The sequence below is a fragment of the Ipomoea nil genome, unplaced genomic scaffold, assembly GCF_001879475.1.
Source record: "Ipomoea nil cultivar Tokyo-kokei standard unplaced genomic scaffold, Asagao_1.1 scaffold0146, whole genome shotgun sequence".
Lineage (NCBI taxonomy): Eukaryota > Viridiplantae > Streptophyta > Magnoliopsida > Solanales > Convolvulaceae > Ipomoea > Ipomoea nil.
In genome coordinates this window covers 128,581-148,077 of record NW_017616574.1, presented here as the reverse complement: position 1 = coordinate 148,077, position 19,497 = coordinate 128,581, and the positions used below count along the sequence as shown (strand labels likewise).

Here is a 19,497-nt window from a genome sequence, read left to right as displayed (position 1 = left end):
ATATAAAATTTAGCACCAATATTATAAATATAGAAAATTTAGCTTGTGTACATTTTCAACCACTCCGAATGTCCAATGACGCCCTCAAAATAATTGTTGAAAATTAAAAACTAGAGATTTACTTTGATGCAACATTATTCATTAGAAATAACAACTAACATATTTTAAAATTAATGCAACAGATGATGTTGTATTATTACAAAACAACGTCGTACTACTACTTCTTATTGCATTCATGACAACATATATGGTGAACTTAACATCTCGACAATATGAACAGGGTAACATTATACTATAATCCATAAACTGTTACAAAATATATTTATTATGGACATTATGTCCCTTTATTATGATTAATTTGTCATTATGTAGTGATTTGTAACCTACAGCTCTTTGTACTATAAAAGGTTGTTTTCTTGATAAAGCAAGGACAATCTTTTCCTGGTGTTCTCATACTCTCTCTACTTCATATCATAGTCTATTTACATTTTGCATTGTCCCTGCAAATCCACCGGCTAAGAGCTAACGGGCATCAAACATTTAACACGTTATCAGCACGATCCCAATTTTCTCCGGTGAACGGTATTGCTTTTCCCATAGTTGCTATAAACTATCTCATCCGTTGTGCTTTTGTGCTTTGCTTAAGTACCTGTATATGAATTTTTTTTACTGCTTATTTCTCACTATGTTTGTCATTACTATGTGAGGATTTCATATGGAAGAAAAATTCAAAACATGTATGTCTCTATCTGTTTTATGCATCTGTTCAAACATATAATTTACATAATTTGTTTTGTTTTGCTACGTAGATCAATTGCATGATCAATTCAAAATAAATTGGTACTCCGTAGTTTAGTTTTGTTAACAATTACATGGTGTTGTTAAATAAACTTTGAGATATGATTATCCTTTTATTCATATATGTGAAATTTGGGCATAAGATTATTGTTTTACTGGAAATACACATATATGCATAAATAGTATATTTTAATACTGTGATCCTATCTGATTTATATATATATATATATATATATATATATATATATATATATATATATATATATATATATATATATATATATATGTATGCAGTGATTTGTAAAGAGTGATTTGTTTACTGCTTATACTGTGATCCTATCTTAAATATCCTGATTTCAGTATATATGCTGTGATCCTATCTGATTTCAAATGATTCCCTTTGAGTTTTGTTTACTGCTTTTTTCAAAATCAAATTAAAATAAAAAAATCAAAACTATATACGAACCGTATAATATAGAGTTCCTTTCAATAATAGAGTTTTGTTCTCTCCCTTGAATCTTTGAACCGTATAAAATCAAAATATATATACGAACCAAAATCTTGTGATGGTGTGATCTGCGATCGGCGTCCGAAAGTGTGTCGGTGGCGACGATCGGTGCATGGCGGCGAGGTGGTACGCTGGACGGCACCTGTGCTGCTGATCGATGAAAACCGTTGGCCTATTTATCAGTTTTTTTTCCTCTTTATGGCCTAGGGTTTTCTATTAAAGCCCTCCTTTTCTTGCATATTTCTATTTGGACCAGTGTTTTCATTTTTGGACCACCATCATTCATGGGCTATTTTTTTCTCATTCAAGCCCCTAATTTTTTTGGACCATTTTTTTGGGGCATGATATATAATATTTTCTTTGGGCTTTTCGTTTATTGAAATAAACTAGGCCACACATTCCATTTTTTTTATGGTCCTCATTCAAATATTTTCTGTAGAAATGGCTGCTCTCGCAAAACGAGAATTCGCTGAACTCGCCCTCGATGGAAGCAATTTCCTTACTTGGGCACTTGATGTTGAGATATATCTCCAATCTACAGAACTGCTGGACACCATTGAAGAGACATCTACGAGCACTGCAGCCCAGAAGGCAAAAGCGCTCATTTTCCTCCACCACCATCTCAACCACGACCTCAAGAATGAATACTTAACAGAAAAAGACCCCTATGTCCTCTGGAAATCTCTTAATGCACGCTTTGACCAACAGACGTCATTGGTCCAACCCCAGGCCCAACATGATTGGCTTAACCTCCGATTTCAAGACTTTAAGTCTGTGACTGAATACAACTCCGCCCTACACAAAATTGTGTCACAATTGAAGCTCTGTAAGCAAACAATTACGGACGAGGATCTGATTGAAAAAACTCTATCCACGTTCCATCCAAATGACCTTGTGCTCCAGAAGCAGTACAGGAATACAAAATATGATACGCATCCAGAGCTCATTACGGATTTACTAGTGGCGGAAAAGCATAGCCAGTTATTGATGCAAAATCACAATGCGCGTCCAACTGGCGCTGCACCTGTGCCTGAAGCACACACTGTTGCCCAGCAGAGCGACAATCGGCGGGGTCGAGGCCGGGGAAGGGGGAGAGGTCGTGGCAGGGGCCCAAAGCGAGGTGGCAGAGGGGGAGCTAGCGGTAGTAACTCCCGTCCTCAGAACAAGCAAACTCAAAGAAATGGACCAAACAAGTCACAACAGAACTCTGGTCAGTCGCAACCATGTTATAAATGTGGTTGCAAAGGACATTGGTCTAGAACATGCAGGACTCCTAAACATCTGGTCGAGGCTTACCAAAAGATGCTTCAGCAAGAAGGAGGACAAAAGAAGAAAGATTCTGGGCAATCATCTTTGCCTGAAGCAAATGCCCTCATCTTAGGGAATGATGACCTGCTAGGCGATGAACTAGCTGATTATGGAGATCAGGAGTGATACTCCTATTCTTTTCTCTCCTTTTTCTTATGGACATCCATTTTACTTCATGCCTGTGTGCATGTTTATATTTGAACTCCTTTGTCCTATATGAATAATGGATCCCTTATCTTTGAACTCTTTTGTTTTTTTTTGAATAAATACAATGGATTCTTCTTAGACATTATCTTGATACCCATTCCTTTTCTTTAGAGATATGGGAGATGAATCAACCCTATGCTTGGTTGATTGTGCGACTACGCACACTATTCTGACAGACCGGAGATTTTTCCAAACGTTCAAGGAACATAAAGGCAACCTTTCAACCATAGCGAATGATGACATCCCTATTGTGGGCTCCGGCAGAGCGTCACTTATTCTTCCTAAAGGAACAAAGTTGATCATTGATTCAGCCCTCCTATATCCTCAATCAAAAAGAACTTTGCTCAGTTTCAGGGATATTCGGTCCAACGGTTTCCACATAGAAACTAAAACTAAAAACAATACCGAATTCCTTGTTTTGACCAAAACGGTCAATAACCAGAAAAAGGAAATTGAAGAACTTCCTTCCTTTTCTTCAGGCCTGTATTATTCATATATCAGGCCCCAGCACTCCTGCGTTGCACTCGCAGTAAAGTTTAAAGATACACATTCTTTCAGTCTATGGCATGACCGCTTAGGTCACCCTGGGCAAACAATGATAGGCCGGATTCTTTCAAATTCAACTGGACATAACCTTCTTAGGACAAATATTCTTTCTACAAAAGATTACACATGTGTTCCATGTGCACAGGGAAAACTTATTGTTCGTCCCTCGCGTCCTAAGATTGGTTTTGAGTCACCTGTCTTCCTGCAGAGGCTACAGGGTGATATTTGTGGACCAATTAATCCTTCATCCGGACCATTTCGATATTTTATGGTCCTTATTGATGCTTCCACCCGATGGACACATGTGTGTTTGTTGTCCACTCGAAATATGGCATTCGCAAAATTCATAAGCCAAATCATTAGGTTGAATGCCCAATTTCCCGATTATCCTATTAAGAACATAAGAATGGATAATGCTGGTGAATTCACTTCGTCAGCTTTTGACGATTATTGTATGGCCATGGGGATTAAGGTGGAACATCCTGTACCATACGTCCACACCCAGAATGGTTTAGCTGAATCTCTTATCAAAAGAATTAAACTAATAGCTAGACCATTACTACAACGGTCCAGTCTACCAGTAAATTGTTGGGGACACGCAGTGTTGCATGCTGCAAACCTAATTCAACTCCGGCCAACTGCATATCACGATTATTCCCCTCTACAACTTGTACGTGGTAATGAGCCAGACATTTCTCATTTGCGTGTCTTTGGCTGTGCGGTTTACGTACCTATACCACCTCCGCATCGTTCTTCAATGGGCTCGCAACGTCGATTAGGTATTTATGTTGGGTATGAATCCCCTTCTATCATTAAATACCTTGAGCCTATGACAGCAGATCAGTTTACTGCACGGTTTGCTGACTGCATTTTTGATGAAAATCATTTCCCGGCATTAGGGGGAGAGAAAAGCCCAGCTTTGAAAAAATGCCACGAAATTTCATGGGATGAAAAAGATCTTCAATATCTTGACCCACGTACTAGTCAAACTGAACTTGAAGTTCAGAAAATAATAAATTTGCAAAAACTAGCAAATAATCTGCCAGATGCGTTTAATGATTATAAAAGAGTAACTAAGTCCTATATTCCTGCAGAAAATGCTCCATCAAGGATAATTGTCCCCAAAGGACCAAATACTAACGCCGACACTGTCCGACGCCAGAAGCGTGGAAGACCAGTTGGTGCAAAAGATGTAAATCCGCGGAAAATTAAAAACAATAAACAATCACAGTTACTCCAAAATCGTCCTGAAGACGAAATACCCAGTGTAAATGCACGTGCTACAAATAAACCTAACACTGGGAACACGGAATACCTTCACCAAGATATGATAGCAAATGAGAAAGACTTGGTTGAAGTAAATATAGAATCTGCCATAAACTTTTTCAAAACAGGAGAAAATCTTAATAGAAATGTAACAGTCGTCGACGACCAATTCGCCTCTACAATTGCTCTTCACATTTCTTTCAATAATCTGGATCCAGAACCAAAAACTATAATGGAGTGCTGGAAGCGCTCTGATTGGTTGAAATGGAAAGAAGCAATTGAGGCTGAGCTCAACTCGCTAAATAAAAGAAAAGTGTTTAGTCCTCCTGTACTTACCCCTAAAGGCGTGATCCCAGTAGGATCCAAATGGGTATTTGTACGAAAGAGGAATGAACAAAATGAGGTGGTCAGATACAAAGCGAGACTGGTAGCTCAAGGGTTCTCACAGAGACCCGGAATAGATTTTGAACAAACTTACTCTCCTGTCTTAGATGGCACATCGTTCCGTTATCTAATATCGCTGGCAGTAAAAATGAATTTAAAAATGCAGTTAATGGATGTTGTGACCGCATATTTATATGGGTCACTAGACGCTGACATATATATGAAAGTACCTGAGGGCATCCAAAATCCTTTATGTAAAGGAAATACAAATAAAAATATGTTCAGCGTAAAGCTACAAAAGTCATTGTATGGCTTAAAACAATCAGGAAGAATGTGGTATTGTCGATTGAGTGAATTCCTCTTAAAACAAGGATATGAAAATAAAGATATTAGTCCTTGCATCTTTACAAAGAAATCAACTGATGGTTTCTGCATTATATCAATCTATGTAGATGATATAAACATCATAGGGACAGGCAAGGATGTCAAGAGGGCATGCTTGTGCTTAAAAGAGGAATTCGAAATGAAAGACTTGGGAAAAACCAAGTTCTGTCTCGGCCTGCAGATCGAGCACCTCCCTGAAGGGATATTCATACACCAATCCAAATACACAAACAAGTTATTGGAGAAATTCTACATGGATAAGTCCCATCCACTTAGTACTCCAATGGTAGTCCGATCACTTGAAGTTGAGAAGGACCCGTACAGACCTAAAGAAGATAATGAGGATATTCTGGGACCAGAAGTTCCTTACTTAAGTGCCATTGGAGCACTTTTATATCTTGCCAACTGCACTAGACCTGATATTGCATTTTCAGTAAACATGCTAGCTCGTTTTAGTGCTGCTCCAACCAGAAGGCATTGGAATGGCATAAAACATATCTTCAGATATTTACAAGGTACAAATGATCTTGGCCTTCTATTTAAAAGAAACCAAGACACCACATTAGTGGGATACGCGGATGCTGGCTTTATGTCTGATCCGCATAATGCTAGATCTCAGACTGGATATGTGTTTCTTTCTGGAGGTACTGCTATTTCATGGAAATCAGTTAAACAAACATTAGTAGCTACCTCCTCAAACCATTCTGAGATTATTGCCTTATACGAGACCTCCAAAGAATGTGTATGGTTGAGGTCATTAATACACAATATTCAAGACTCGTGTGGAATAATGAATAATGGAAAGATCCCCACTGTCCTGTTCGAGGACAATGCAGCATGTGTTGCACAAATGAGTAATGGATATGTTAAAGGTAATCTCACCAAGCATATTACACCAAAATTCTTTTATCCACATGAACTCCAGAAGAGCGGTGAAATACGAGTCCAAAAGATCCAGTCAAGTGAGAATCTGGCAGATTTATTTACTAAGTCCTTACCTACATCTACTTTTGAAAAGTATGTATACAAAATTGGTATGCGTAGATTAGGAAGGCTGTTGTCCTCAGGGGGAGCAACAACATCTTGAATGTAACAAAATTATTAATCTAGAAGATCAATTTATTCACTTTGATCCAGAAGATCAAGACTTGTCCTTATGTTTTATACCTAAACCCAGAAGGTTTACAGTTGTACTCTTTTTCCCTTTGCTGAGTTTTTTTCCCACAGGGTTTTCTCAGTGTAAGGTTTTTAATGAGGCAACCAAAGCAACACATGCATTATCCATATATCATGTACTCTTTTCTCGACTAGGTTTTTCCCACAGGGTTTTTCTAGCGAGTTTTTAACGAGGCATGATTATGGCAAAATAATGTCCAAGGGGGAGTGTTACAAAATATATTTATTATGGACATTATGTCCCTTTATTATGATTAATTTGTCATTATGTAGTGATTTGTAACCTACATCTCTTTGTACTATAAAAGGTTGTTTTCTTGATAATGCAAGGACAATCTTTTCCTGGTGTTCTCATACTCTCTCTACTTCATATCATAGTCTATTTACATTTTGCATTGTCCCTGCAAATCCACCGGCTAAGAGCTAACGGGCATCAAACATTTAACATAAACTATATATTATACATTTAACTACATATATTAATTCATTTTTCATTATATTTTAGACCAAATTCGTGTCAAGACGATGTCCGCTATTCCACCCATTGGAGATTCATAATCAATATCATAAAACAATCATCATACGTATTATATTATGATACGTATATAAAAATATAATATATAGTTTTGATACTAGTATAATACCACTTTTATTCTCTTTATTATTTTTTGGAATAAAGGTCAAATAAGCCACCGAAATACACACGAAAATACAATTAGACCATTGAACTCATACAAAATACAATTGAGTCTTTGAACAACGCAAAATGATGCAATTGAATCAAAAGTGACCCGTTTACTTGTTAATTTGCTGACGTAGAGGTTATCATATTAAAAAATAACTTTTTATTTTATTTTAATAATTTTTAAAATAACAAATTTTGTAAAAATAAATCCGCTCTTCGTCTCCAAATTGTCAAAAACGAAAAATCCGTATTTGTCTCCGACAGCCTGAAGACGAAGAGATCCACGAAGAACCTTCTTCGTCTCCGACATCGAGACGAAGGGACATGAATGGGGAAAGCTAAAGCTGTCTGAAAATCCTTAAGTGTGCCCAGTGATGGAGCTACCTTAGGGGTAGGGGCCCTGGCCCCCCTAACCCCTCCCCGCCTCTACTCGTACCCTAAATTTTTTTAGTAAATAATATATATATATATATATATATATATATATATATATATATATATATTAACGTTAAAACTCATTAAATAAAAAGAAATAAATTAAATAATTACACTCACCATTTTTCTTTTTTATGTTATTTCTTGTATCAAGATTTTAATAATGGACGACATCAATTATCAATTTTATTTTAAAAAATCTCCAAATTGAGATATATGCTTTAGTTTCATTAGTTATGTTGACTAATTAATTAGTGATTTATTGTGTATTTTAATTATTTATTTATACTTTGAATATGTAAATTTGCTAATTTAAATGATTAGTTTTGAAATTGACAAAAATTAATATTGATTATTTAATTCGAGATCTTGGTTTTTATCTTTTTTTCTCAAATTTTGAAATATTTAATTAATCAGTAAAATGAATATCAATTAATTATGAAAAAATTAGCGACAAAATAATTGACAAAACTTTTTATTTAATAAAAATGGACAATCTATATTTAAATAAATGGTGGTGTTGTTATTTTATTATTATTATTATTATTATTATTATTATTATTGTTGTTGTTGTTGTTGTTGTTGTTGTTGTTGTTGTGTTGTTGTTGTTGTTGATGATGATTTTAGGGTTTTTGAGCTCAAGGAGGTCCAACACAACCGTGGTTGGTGGATTCACCTTTCAATTAAAACTGCTAAAAATATGGGCTCGATGTTTTTTTACGTGGAAACCGAAAGGTGAAAACCACGGGCCTTTTTGGGCGATGCCAAGCCTAAATTCACTATATATTTTGTAGGTATTTTTGTACATATTGTAGAGCTACTTTGTGTATGTGATGTTGTGTAGAGATGAAGCTACTTTGTACATTGAGAGGGAATATTCTTCTTGATCTTCTTTGTTGAAAGAGTGTGGATGATGAGGCCTTCTTGTTGATAGGAAAGATGGTGGAGTCTTCTCCCCTTGGAAGAGTGATGAGTCTTTTCATGTGTGTATGTGAATGGAGTCTTCTTGGGAGAGTGGTGTAGAAAGAATAACATGTCTTTCTATGGGAGAAAGAATAGTGAGTGGGGGAATAGTGCTTGGGAGAATCCTCCCATGTGTAGATGAATGAGATCCCCCTCTTGTGCTCTTGAACCTTCTTTTATAGTAGTAGGATGAGATTATAGCCGTTGGGTAATTTAATTAGTAGGGTATTTAATATGATATTTACTTTGGGAGGTTATGGATAATAATATTAATAATTAGGTAATTAACTAATGGTAATAAGTGGGGTAATAATATGGTAGTAAATAGGTTTCATGGGTGCTAATGTAAGAATAACGACTACTTCCAGGCCGACCTACTACTCGTGTCGACCTCGCGCTCGTCCCGACCTTCAACTCGAGCCGACTACTTGTGTTGACCCGGGTCTATATTTGAGCCTCTTCTTCCATGGGCTTTGACCCTTTTCCCTTCTTGGGCCCTAAGCCCGTTGGGTCCACACCCCATCAATTATTATTATTGTTATTATTATTATTATTATTATTATTATTATTATTATTATTATTATTATTATTATATTTTGTGTTATGTGAAAGAATTCTAAAGTAATGATCACAATAATGTATGGTATATCTACAAATCTACAAATTTAATAAAAGTCAATAATGTTAGGTCCTTAACTGGAACAAAAAAATATAGGTGTAATTGTTTCTTAAAATGAATAGTTCATATTATTTTGATTTTAGTATTATTTAATGATTTTTCTTATTTAATGATTTTGGTCCACTGACTATTGGAGTTGTGTTAATTGTAACACTTGAGTTTAAAAAATATTAATTTAGTACCTTGACTATGCAATTCTTATCAATTTTGGTCACACCGGCCAAATGTGACCGAAAAATTTAAAAGTAACAATTAGTCTTAAATGGGAGGGGCAAAATCGTCATTTCATGTGACTTTCTCTTCTTATTCCATTCCTTGCACTGACCGGTCGAAATTGCAGCACCACGAACAGTATTCCTCCTGGACGATGATGTACAGATTACTTCTTCCTTGCACCATTTCCGGAATTGCAGCGCCGGCAATGATCGGGAATTGCAGGCCGGCGATGAACAATTTAGTTAATGACCAGATTCCTCTTTCCACCTTCGCACTTACTTCGAAACAACTAGAAGAAATCCTAGAACAGCGAAACAATAATGGACTCCTCAGCCTCTGGCAAGTACTTGATGGCTTACAAACCAGTATTACTTCCGGCATAGCCGGAGACGAGGCGGATATCCTCCGCCGGCGAACAGCGTTTGGGACCAACAACGTTGTCGTCTCCGAACATCAACCGCCTAGTGCCTGCACCTGGTCTGGGAAGCGCTGAGAAACTCGACGTTTGTTCTCCTTGTTTGTTGCGCCGTGCTTTCTATTGCCATTGGGGTTCGGAGAAATGGGGCTACACAAGGAATGGAAGAAGAATATTGCATATTCATTTAAAATGAATTTTATGAATTGCATATTCATTTAAAATGAATTTTATTTATTCGGCTGTTCTTTTAATATTGTTTGCTTAATGCTAGTACTTTGAACGTCGCCGGAAATGGAAGAGAACGTCACCGGAAATGGAGAAGCGCATCGGAGAAGAAAGAAAATGGGTAAAATGACTAAAATATCCTTATTTTTTGATCTATTAAATTTTTTCGGTGATATTTGGCCGACAATTTAGCCGGCGTGACCAAAATTAATAGAAATTGCATAGTCAAGGTACTAAATTAATATTTTTGAAAGTCAAGTGTTGCAATTAACACAACTTCAATAGTCAGTGGACCAAAATTAAAATTTTCTCTGCTAAAGAATTACATCTGCCTTGTAATGGTTCGGAATTACATCTGTGCCCCTAAACACCGTTCTCAGTTCTCACTTCAGTCTTCAGGTGTATGCCTGTGTACTTCAGTGTATTCGGAATTACATCCGCTCCGGTCAGATCTGTCTACTGTCGGCGAGTTCACTCCAAAGACGGAGTCACCAAAGTTGGGTTGTGCCTATCGCCTCGTTCCAGGGTAAGCCATCTTCATCTCAAAGAATACCACTTCAGTTAGTTTAATTTATGATGTGCATTTTTACTTGAAAATATTTGGTGCCCTTGCAGAATGAAGATTTCTGTTTGTATTTATCTGTGTTTTTTTCCCCTATTTGTTTTATCATTTAATCATTTATGGGTTTGAGTAATTGTTTGTGAATCCTGGATATAAACAATGCTCAAAGATGAAATCTGGGTTTGAGTAATTTCTGGTGTTTATTTTATTTGAGGGTAGGTGTTAGGTTCTGCTTTTGAATGATGTGGATTTGTAAATGTATATAATTTTTACTTTTGGAAACCTTCTTATGGCTTATTTTATTTCCCTTCCCAGAATGTCTTTTTGCTTTCAGTTCTAATGGCCTCTGTAAGTAAGGGCAGTGTTTGGTTTAGGTTTAGGTTGTTTCTTGCCCAATGTATTTAAGGATTGTGCATTTTGTCAGTTCACTTGATGCTATTTCTTATTCCTTTTCATTTTCTTGGTTTTTTTTTTTTTTTTTTTTTTTTTTTTTAAAGGTTTTGACATAGAATGAAGTACTGGGCCTGGATGTTTTAAATGAAGTTGTAGTGGAAGTTAATGGGTAGGAGAGTTTTAATTATAGCTTTGGGAAATTAGTGCAAATAATCCATGGTGAAGAAAATGGAGACTTTCTTTCATTCTTACAAGTTTAGTTCTGGTTGGTTTAAGTTTGAAGTTGAAATGGAACAAATTGAAGCCCAGAAGTTGTAGGTGTCTGAAGAATGAAGCATATTTAATTGGGTTCAGTTCTCTTTGATCATTCATATGAAACACATTTATTCTTCTAATTATGTAAGACCATAATATGTTAGAATAATAGTCCTGTGTAATTTACCAGGAGAAAAAGTTACAAGTAAGGAAAAGGGTTTTTCTACTAGTCTAAGCACAAACCTTTCTGTTTGTTTCTTCCTACTTTCGGTCTAGCAGCTTAAGTTTCTTCACGGCCGTCTGCTGCCAGATCTCCAGTAATGTCTCATTTTTCAAGTGGGTAAAAATTGACTGGGGTGTTGCTAGATTCAATCAATAATTATTCAGTGAATTCCTTTGTTTTTAAAAATGAAAAAAAAAAAAAAACAAAAATTATCCAGAGAAACATGTGAAGATTAAAGTGGCATTCTGATAAAAGATCAAGAAAGATTCCGCACAGATTTATTCCTGTTCCTTTGCAATCTATCACTCATCTATCTAATTCTAATTTTAATATTTATTAAAGCAACAGATTAAAGCCCTAATTTTTTTTTATTAAATTAAATTGTTTTTAGACATCAGTTACTGTCTTCAACAGGGTAGAAAGATTGGTTGTGGTTTTCTTTTGAGAGATCTGGTGCTGAAGAGTGAAGAGAAGCATTTGATGTATAATCAAAATTAAGTCTTGATATAGAAATGGCTTGAAATATCTGTGAAATGGATAATTCGGGATTGGAAGTTCGAATCCGGAACTGAAAGATTTCCAGATAGGCAGTTGGGTTCCAGCAAAGCCTGGCTTGCTGGCATTGGAGCTGATCTGCAAAACAGTGCAGGAAAATGAGCAGATTAGAGCAAATTGGTCAGGCTTGCAAACAATTCCACAAGATTTTTGCATAGGCCAAATGAAGCAATTAGAAGCAGGAGCGTTCTTGCAGGGAAACGATGCTCTTACCAGGGATGATAGGTATGCAAGAGGGAGCTCTGAACTTGTCTATTGATCATGCAGACAACTGGAACAATGTTTCATTTGGGAACCTCTTGGCACTGGTGCATGCTGCAGGAGCAGTTGAGAAATTCCCTCGTCAGTTCACAGAATGCAGGTATCAGTTTCTGGAAATATTATCTCTTTCAATTCAATTTGCCCCGAATACAAAACTGAAGCTTACGTTTCATAGCATGAATGTCACTTAACCTGCTTCCCTTGCCACTCTAATTTCTATCACATGTGATTGTTGAGACCTGTTAAGACATAAAATGTACTCTGTAAATAGATAATAGTTGCCCCTGAAGGGTAGATAATATTTTGTCCCAAGCATAAATGATGGCCTGGGTTGGAGTTCTCCCACATTAATCTGATAAATGTAGGCAGTAAAGATATAAGAATTTCCGGTGAAGGTTGCAATCATTATTGTGTGGACCATGGACTATATTATCAAATAATGTACGTTCAGTACACAAATAATGTATTTTTTGTGTACATAGTATTCAGGGAAAATACATTATTTGAGTACTGAAAGTACATTATTTTGTATAATGTACATTCAGTACACGAATAATGTACTTTTAGTATATTTGAAATGTATTTTTTGTTATGGTCCACACAAAAATTTGCCCTGTAATAGTAAACTCTAACTTGCATTGCTTTTGGACCTATTATTTACACCTGCAAATTAGAATTGTTTTTGGACCACCACCTATTATTCCCTTTTCTACTACTATATATATAATTTGGTAAGGATTAGAGGTCTACCTATAGTAATAATTGCAGTGTAGAAAACTCAATAAGTTTAATGTTCTTTCTAATTTTCAACCTATTTGTCTCTTAAAACTGATGTAACATATTGTATTACTATATTTTCTTTCACCAATATATTCCTCAAACTAATATAATGCAAAATGCATATATGTGCAGATGGAAGTTCTGTTAGTTCCAGAATCTCTTTCGAACTGAATTATCCACCTGGTTAAATCTAAACCTTAATGAGATACCGATACTAGAAGATGTAGAGGAAAATGTTGAAGAAAGTGACATCCAAGGGAACAAAGAGCAGTCAGTGGTGGTGAGAGAACTATCAGAAATGATGGAGACCACAAGCCAGGCGAACTAGTTGCTGAAGCAAATAAGACACCTTAACAGAAACGAAGAAGAAAAAAGTCCAGGCCAAAGGGGGTTGTTGAAGGCCAGACACCGGAACAGAAACCGAGAAGAAAAGGGCACCGGGCAAAAAAACCAAGAGGGCCTGGTACAGTAGCTCCCAATACGCAAGCTCAACACCAATTGGTATGTAAAATGCAATCTCAAGTTTTAGAGAAATAACTTAACTGCATTTGGCTCACTTTTTCTTGTAACATCTGATTCAGGTTTAACGTCGGTGTGGCGCTTAGGCTTTAATCTAATTGACGAAATGGTGGAGCAGTTCACCTATCTTAATATAAATGCTGATGGTCCAAGTCAGTATTTTGAAACTGCATGCTGTTGCCCTTTTTATCAAAGAGATGGAGAAAAGGAAATCACGGCCACAAAATCAATATTTGTAGACTTAATTGACCAAAAATGATAGTCTGAGGACTAATTTGGTACTTTCGCCATAGTTGAGGGACCAAAACGGTAATTAACTCATGTCCATTTTAGCTTAGATTAAGAGACAACTTTTGTGCCAGTAAGCAAAAGATGAATGAAAAATAATACTCAAACCCTTTCCTCTTCATTAAATAGCAAGATATTGTAGTTGTACATAAGAAGAGGAAAAAATGGTTGGGAAGTGGTATAACTCGTTTACCAAGTGTCAAATCCTCTCATTTATACTAGGCATTAGGCAATACATACATGTGATTGTGATGAATAATTGACAAACCAAATCAAAATGATGGAAGTTGATGGTTGCCACATCAATTTGGAGGCTATTTTATTCTTCTCCTAAAAGGTTGACATGGTGACTCAACAGACAGGGTCAAATGTTGGAATGCAAAAAGGATCTGTCCACTATAAGCATAATTTCCACACTTTCACCATTGAAGTTTGAATTTTAGTCTCTTCTCTCAAATATTACTTATTAAACTTTTTGGAGACTCAGGAGGTTATTTTATTACATCATGGTGTGGTTGATATGATCTCAGCTAAAGAGTCAAAACCCCGATTGGTCAAGTTATACAAATAAGTAATTCTGCCATGTTATCCAACTTATATTCCCAAGTTGTCCACAACCTTACTGGCTTCTGTTTTAAACTACTACTTTTTTTTTTTTTTGTTTTTGAACTACTCTTAACAAGTTAGATCCATCGTCCTTCGATTCGAGTAAATATATTTAACTGTCTCAAAAGGAGTGATGTCATGCTGAGCAATTGTTATACCATTTTCCATGGATCATGGTCGGCATTGCATTTGTGGACCTTGGTAAAAAATTGTTAAGGGTGAATCAACGATTTGGTCCCTCAGTTATTTACGATTTGTCAATGTTGTTCCTTAATCGTGTATTCATCGATTTAGTCCCCGAAAATAATTGTTTTTCGTCAATTTAGTCCCTATGGCCGTATTCCGTCAAGACTCAGGCGAGAGCTCCGATTTGCCCTGGGCATTTTGGTCTTTTCACGCCTTCTTCTTCATTAACTCTGACCAAGCTTCGCCGGAGAAGCTCAAGCTCACCGGAGGGAAGGTTCGTCGCTGCTGACTTGCTGCTCCTCGTTGCCGTCAGACGAGAAGGATGGACCACGGCCCGTAGCTGTTGTTCTTGTTTGCCGTTGCAGAAACTGCCACTGAGCACAGCCACCGAACCACCACCGTTGAGCTCTATCACGCTGGAGAAATAGGGGACGAAGGAGATGAAGGTCTCTGTCCTGCCACCGTCGTGCCACTCCAAAGTCCACCGTCGAAGCTCCCACCCCGCTCGCAACCGCCATTATTGATGAGAGGGAGAGCCACCACCGGACCTCGTCGCCACTTTGATCTGCTACTGCCCAGTCGTTGTTCTGTTCACCGGAGATGGATGACACTGTTGTTGGTCCCGCTGCTGCTCCGTCGGAGTTTCTTGCTAACAGAAGTTCGCAAGTCCGCCGGTGTTGCCGTTGGTGCACCGCAGCTACTGCCTAGCCGTTGTTGACAAAGAGGGAGGGAGGAGTAACGGTTGCTGACACATGCAGAGGGAAAAAGAGAGAGATGAAGCTGATGGAAGAGACTAAAGACATGAAATGACTAAAGCTGATGGAGCTCCCTCCGGCGAGCTTGAGCTTCTCCGGCAAAGCTTGATCAGAGTTAATGAAGAAGAAGGCGTGAAAAGACCAAAATGCTCAGGACAAATCGGAGCTCTCGCCTGAGTCTTGACGGAATACGGCCATAGGGACTAAATTGACGAAAAACAATTATTTTCGGAGACTAAATCGATGAATACACGATTGAGGGGCAACATTGACAAGTCGCAAATAACTGAGGGACCAAATCGTTGATTCACCCAATTGTTAACTACATACATGCACATAATATGTAATTAAATTTTTTCTGTTAACTAAATGCACATAATATGTTAAGTTGTTAACTAAAGACACATAATATGTTAATTGCATATTATGCGTATGCAGTTAATATATAATGTGTATGTACTTAACATATTATGTCTCTTCAATTTATTTATATGTACATAATGTGTTAACTGTTGTCATTTTGGACCAGAGTCCGCAAATGCAAGGTAGACCTTGACCCATGGTATAATTTATTGATACCGAGTGAGTACAATCGTTATGCTATGCATTCGTATGCACCATGCATGGTGCATACGGATGCAAAAACGACGTAGTTTTGACGTTTAACTTAAAAAAAAAAAAATCAGAATTGCATAACTACACATTCATAATTTCATAACTATACATCCAGAATTGCATAACTACACATCCATAACTTCATAACTATACATCCAGAATTGCATAACTACATATCCATAACTTCATAACTATAAATCCAGAATTGCATAACTACACATCCATAACTTTATAACTACATATCTAGAATTACATAACTATACATCCAGAATTTCATAACTAAAAATTCAGAATGAATGAACTAAAAAATGAATAATATAATGTTGTTGCTGGGAATCGAAACTGATTTTTTCTTTTTTAAGTAAGACGCGCGTTTTGATGCAAAACGACGTCGTTTTTGCATCCGTATGCACCATGCATGGTGCATGGTGCATACGGATGCACGACATAATTTGCCGAGTGAGTATAACACTACAACATACTCTTTATATTAAAAAGGAGTTAATATCCAAAATGATCATCGACTATAATGGTTTTTTCTCAATTTCGTCATAAACGACTTTGATGACCTAATGTAGTCCCAGACTTTTGTGTTTTTGCTCAATTTAGTCTCATAAAATGTTGTTGATGCGTGCGAAATCCTTTTCTTTTTTTAAAAAAATTTTTTTTTTTACGAATTACTATCAGAGTTACTCTCAAACCTACGAATATAAAATTTGATTCGCAGGTTTAGGGATAATTCTAGAAGTAATTCGTAAAAGAAAAAGAGATTTCACACTGCACGCAGTGCTGAGAGTAAAGAGATGTCAATATTGAGACTACTGAATTGTCCATTTATTTAACACTAATTTGACGGAATAACAAACGGATGACTAAATTGAGCGAAATACAAAAATTTGAGACTATATTAAATCACCAAAATCGTTTAAGACGAAATTGAAAAAAATTACTATAGTCGAGGATCATTTTAAATATTACCTCCAATAAAGTTGCTAATTCAATTGTTAGATATATATTTTTAATCAAACCCACCCCATAGAATCCGACCCTAAGAAAATCTCCACTTCCCCTTTCAAGCTCCTTAAATACTTTTGTTTCTTTTGATCAATGCATGCAAAGCTTTTGCCAACCCATGTGAGCTATCTCCAGACGGATGTGACCCCTCCAAGGCTCCAACCATTCTGCACGCATCAACAACATTTTTTTCACTTTATAACTTCACTCCAACCAATAATTTCACACCTTTGAATTTCAAACCAGTTTCCCTTCACTCCTCTCTTTGTTGCTGTTTCTTGAATTCTATCCGGGGTCTCGCAGAGGGATAGAAAAAAGTCTTCTTTTTTTTTTTCTCCCCACGCAGTAAATTCCTTCCGATTTCCTGTTTGCGTGTCTTTAAGGCAACACATAGGAAAGCTTTTGTACGAAGTATCATTGCTGGCCTTTTCAGGATGTAAACATCAGAGGAAGCTATGAAAGGCGTTCGTGTTTCAGTGTTTCTTAGGAATTCGAGGGCGGAGTGTTTATGGGTTTCGTGACTTTTTGACACCCTTTTCTACTTTCCTGGGAGATATCATTTCGTTTTGGAGTTTACCCAAAGTTTAGTGTTGAGTACAATATGCACATGAGGTGTTTGTTGCTATGCTTAACTGAGAGAATCACAAGGAGAGTGGCTTGTTTAAGTTTACAGTTTTAGATGGCATCTTTTAGTGGTTTAGGAATTGGTTTGAGTTTTGTGTTTGGGTGTATCCTTATGGGACTGGTTGCAGAGCTGTATTACTTGTTATGGGTGAGGAGAAGAATCAGAGACAGAGAAACTGAGGGGGAATACACCAGTATTGGGAGTGATATTGCTTACTTGTTTTGTTGCAAGAAATCAAATTCTGTGGTGACTAGAACCAGCACCCAAGCCCTAACAACCTCAGAATTGAATGGATATAGCCAAGATTTGGAGGTGGGAACAGGGAAGGATTCACTGTTGAAAGGGTTTGGGGAAGATGATGGGGTGGAATCAGAGCTGATGAGGCTGCATAACCTTTGTGGGCCTCCTAGGTTTCTGTTCACAATCAAAGAGGAAACCAAGGAGGATTTGGAGTCTGAGGATGGGAAATCTAGGAAGGGTTCCAGAACTAGGAGCTTGAGCCATGACCTTATGATTGGTGTTGAAACACCATTGCTTTCCCCCCTGTCTTCACCTCCATTAAAGCCTCTGGCTTTGGAGTCTTACAGCCACCATGGGCACTTCAACCCTCTGTTTGAGTCCTCAACAGAAGCAGCCCTGAACAGGATGAGATCCTCTCCTCCTCCCAAGCTGAAGTTCCTGAGAGATGCTGAGGAGAAGCTGATTAAGAGGCTGGTTCAAGAAGCTGAGAAAAGGGCCCTCAGGAATGGTGGCTCAGTCCAAGATTCTGCACCCAAGCCTTCTCCAAACTCAAATGGGGTCACTGAAGTGAAAGATGGCTCCTTTATGTCTTTTCTTGATAGTAGCAAAGCAACAGAGGTTTGAGACAAACAGTTTCCTGGTACCACCCATCTCCTTCACAGGTACTCCCATTGCCTTCTTCTCCCCCAACATTCCTACCACTTGACAGCAATTCTGGCATTCTGCTATGCACTAGATCTCCAACATGGCTTAGATCATCCTCTTGTTTCTTCCATTAACCAAAGTTACAGAAATCTAGATTACACCCCCTTTCTTTTTTCCTTCTTTTTAATTTATTGAATTGCTTGTAGGCCTTATTAGCAATTGTTTATGTTTTTCCTCTTCTGCTTCTAAATTTCTAAATCAAAATCCTTGTACAAAGTATCATGAGTTCCATTTTATGCATGCTTTTGGCTTATTGGTGAAAAAAAACTTGTCGATTTAATACTAATTTAAACCTTTGTGTTTTTATGATTTATATAAGTACAAAGAACACAACTCACCACCAAACATTTACATAAAATTACATTATAATTTAAATAAGACCAGCTTTTGGCCTATTGACTAGTGATCTGTTTACCTATTCAATTAACAATATGGCCTCTGTTTGTTGAAGCTTGAAGTAATTATTCGTATGAATCATAATGTTTTATGCCAGGGACACAGCATATATATATATATATATATATATATATATATATATAGACACACACCCTAAAAGGCTCTTTCTTTCTCTGATCTCGGACTGTTGGTGCACATGCATGATATCATGCCACATTACTATGTCCCAATTATTTTCCCTTTTTCCTTTTGCTGGCATATCATTGCTTTGGCCATTGTTAATTTTTAAAATCACCAGGTTAAGAATACAGTTCCTGTGAC

General features: G+C 37.0%; 2 protein-coding genes and 1 long non-coding RNA gene across 5 annotated transcripts; all 3 read left to right on the top strand.

Moving 5' to 3' along the window:
• Positions 1-1,747: 1,747 nt before the first annotated feature.
• On the top strand, positions 1,748-2,740 carry LOC109173682. Its single transcript, XM_019322962.1, has one exon. It carries the CDS (start codon positions 1,748-1,750, stop codon positions 2,738-2,740), a length of 993 nt encoding a protein of 330 aa, XP_019178507.1.
• Positions 2,741-10,516: 7,776 nt separating this feature from the next.
• LOC109172564 lies at positions 10,517-14,349 on the top strand. Of its 3 annotated transcripts, none has more exons than XR_002052760.1 (4): positions 10,517-10,724; positions 12,046-12,547; positions 13,360-13,728; positions 13,809-14,349. It is a non-coding gene; the product is annotated as an uncharacterized LOC109172564 (long non-coding RNA). The 3 variants fall into 3 exon arrangements; XR_002052763.1 differs by having other exon boundaries at positions 12,023-12,547; XR_002052759.1 differs by lacking the exon at positions 10,517-10,724 and having other exon boundaries at positions 11,684-12,547.
• A 2,921-nt stretch (positions 14,350-17,270) lies between these two features.
• Positions 17,271-19,066, top strand: LOC109172556. Its single transcript, XM_019321732.1, has one exon. It carries the CDS (start codon positions 17,890-17,892, stop codon positions 18,697-18,699), a length of 810 nt encoding a protein of 269 aa, XP_019177277.1. The 5' UTR covers positions 17,271-17,889; the 3' UTR covers positions 18,700-19,066.
• The last annotated feature ends 431 nt before the right edge of the window (positions 19,067-19,497 follow it).

What these genes read in the sequence shown, in the direction of transcription:
- LOC109172556 (XM_019321732.1), top strand. Translation starts at nt 17,890, where the DNA reads ATGGCATCTTTTAGTGGTTTAGGAATTGGTTTGAGTTTTGTGTTTGGG.
- LOC109173682 (XM_019322962.1), top strand. Translation starts at nt 1,748, where the DNA reads ATGGCTGCTCTCGCAAAACGAGAATTCGCTGAACTCGCCCTCGATGGA.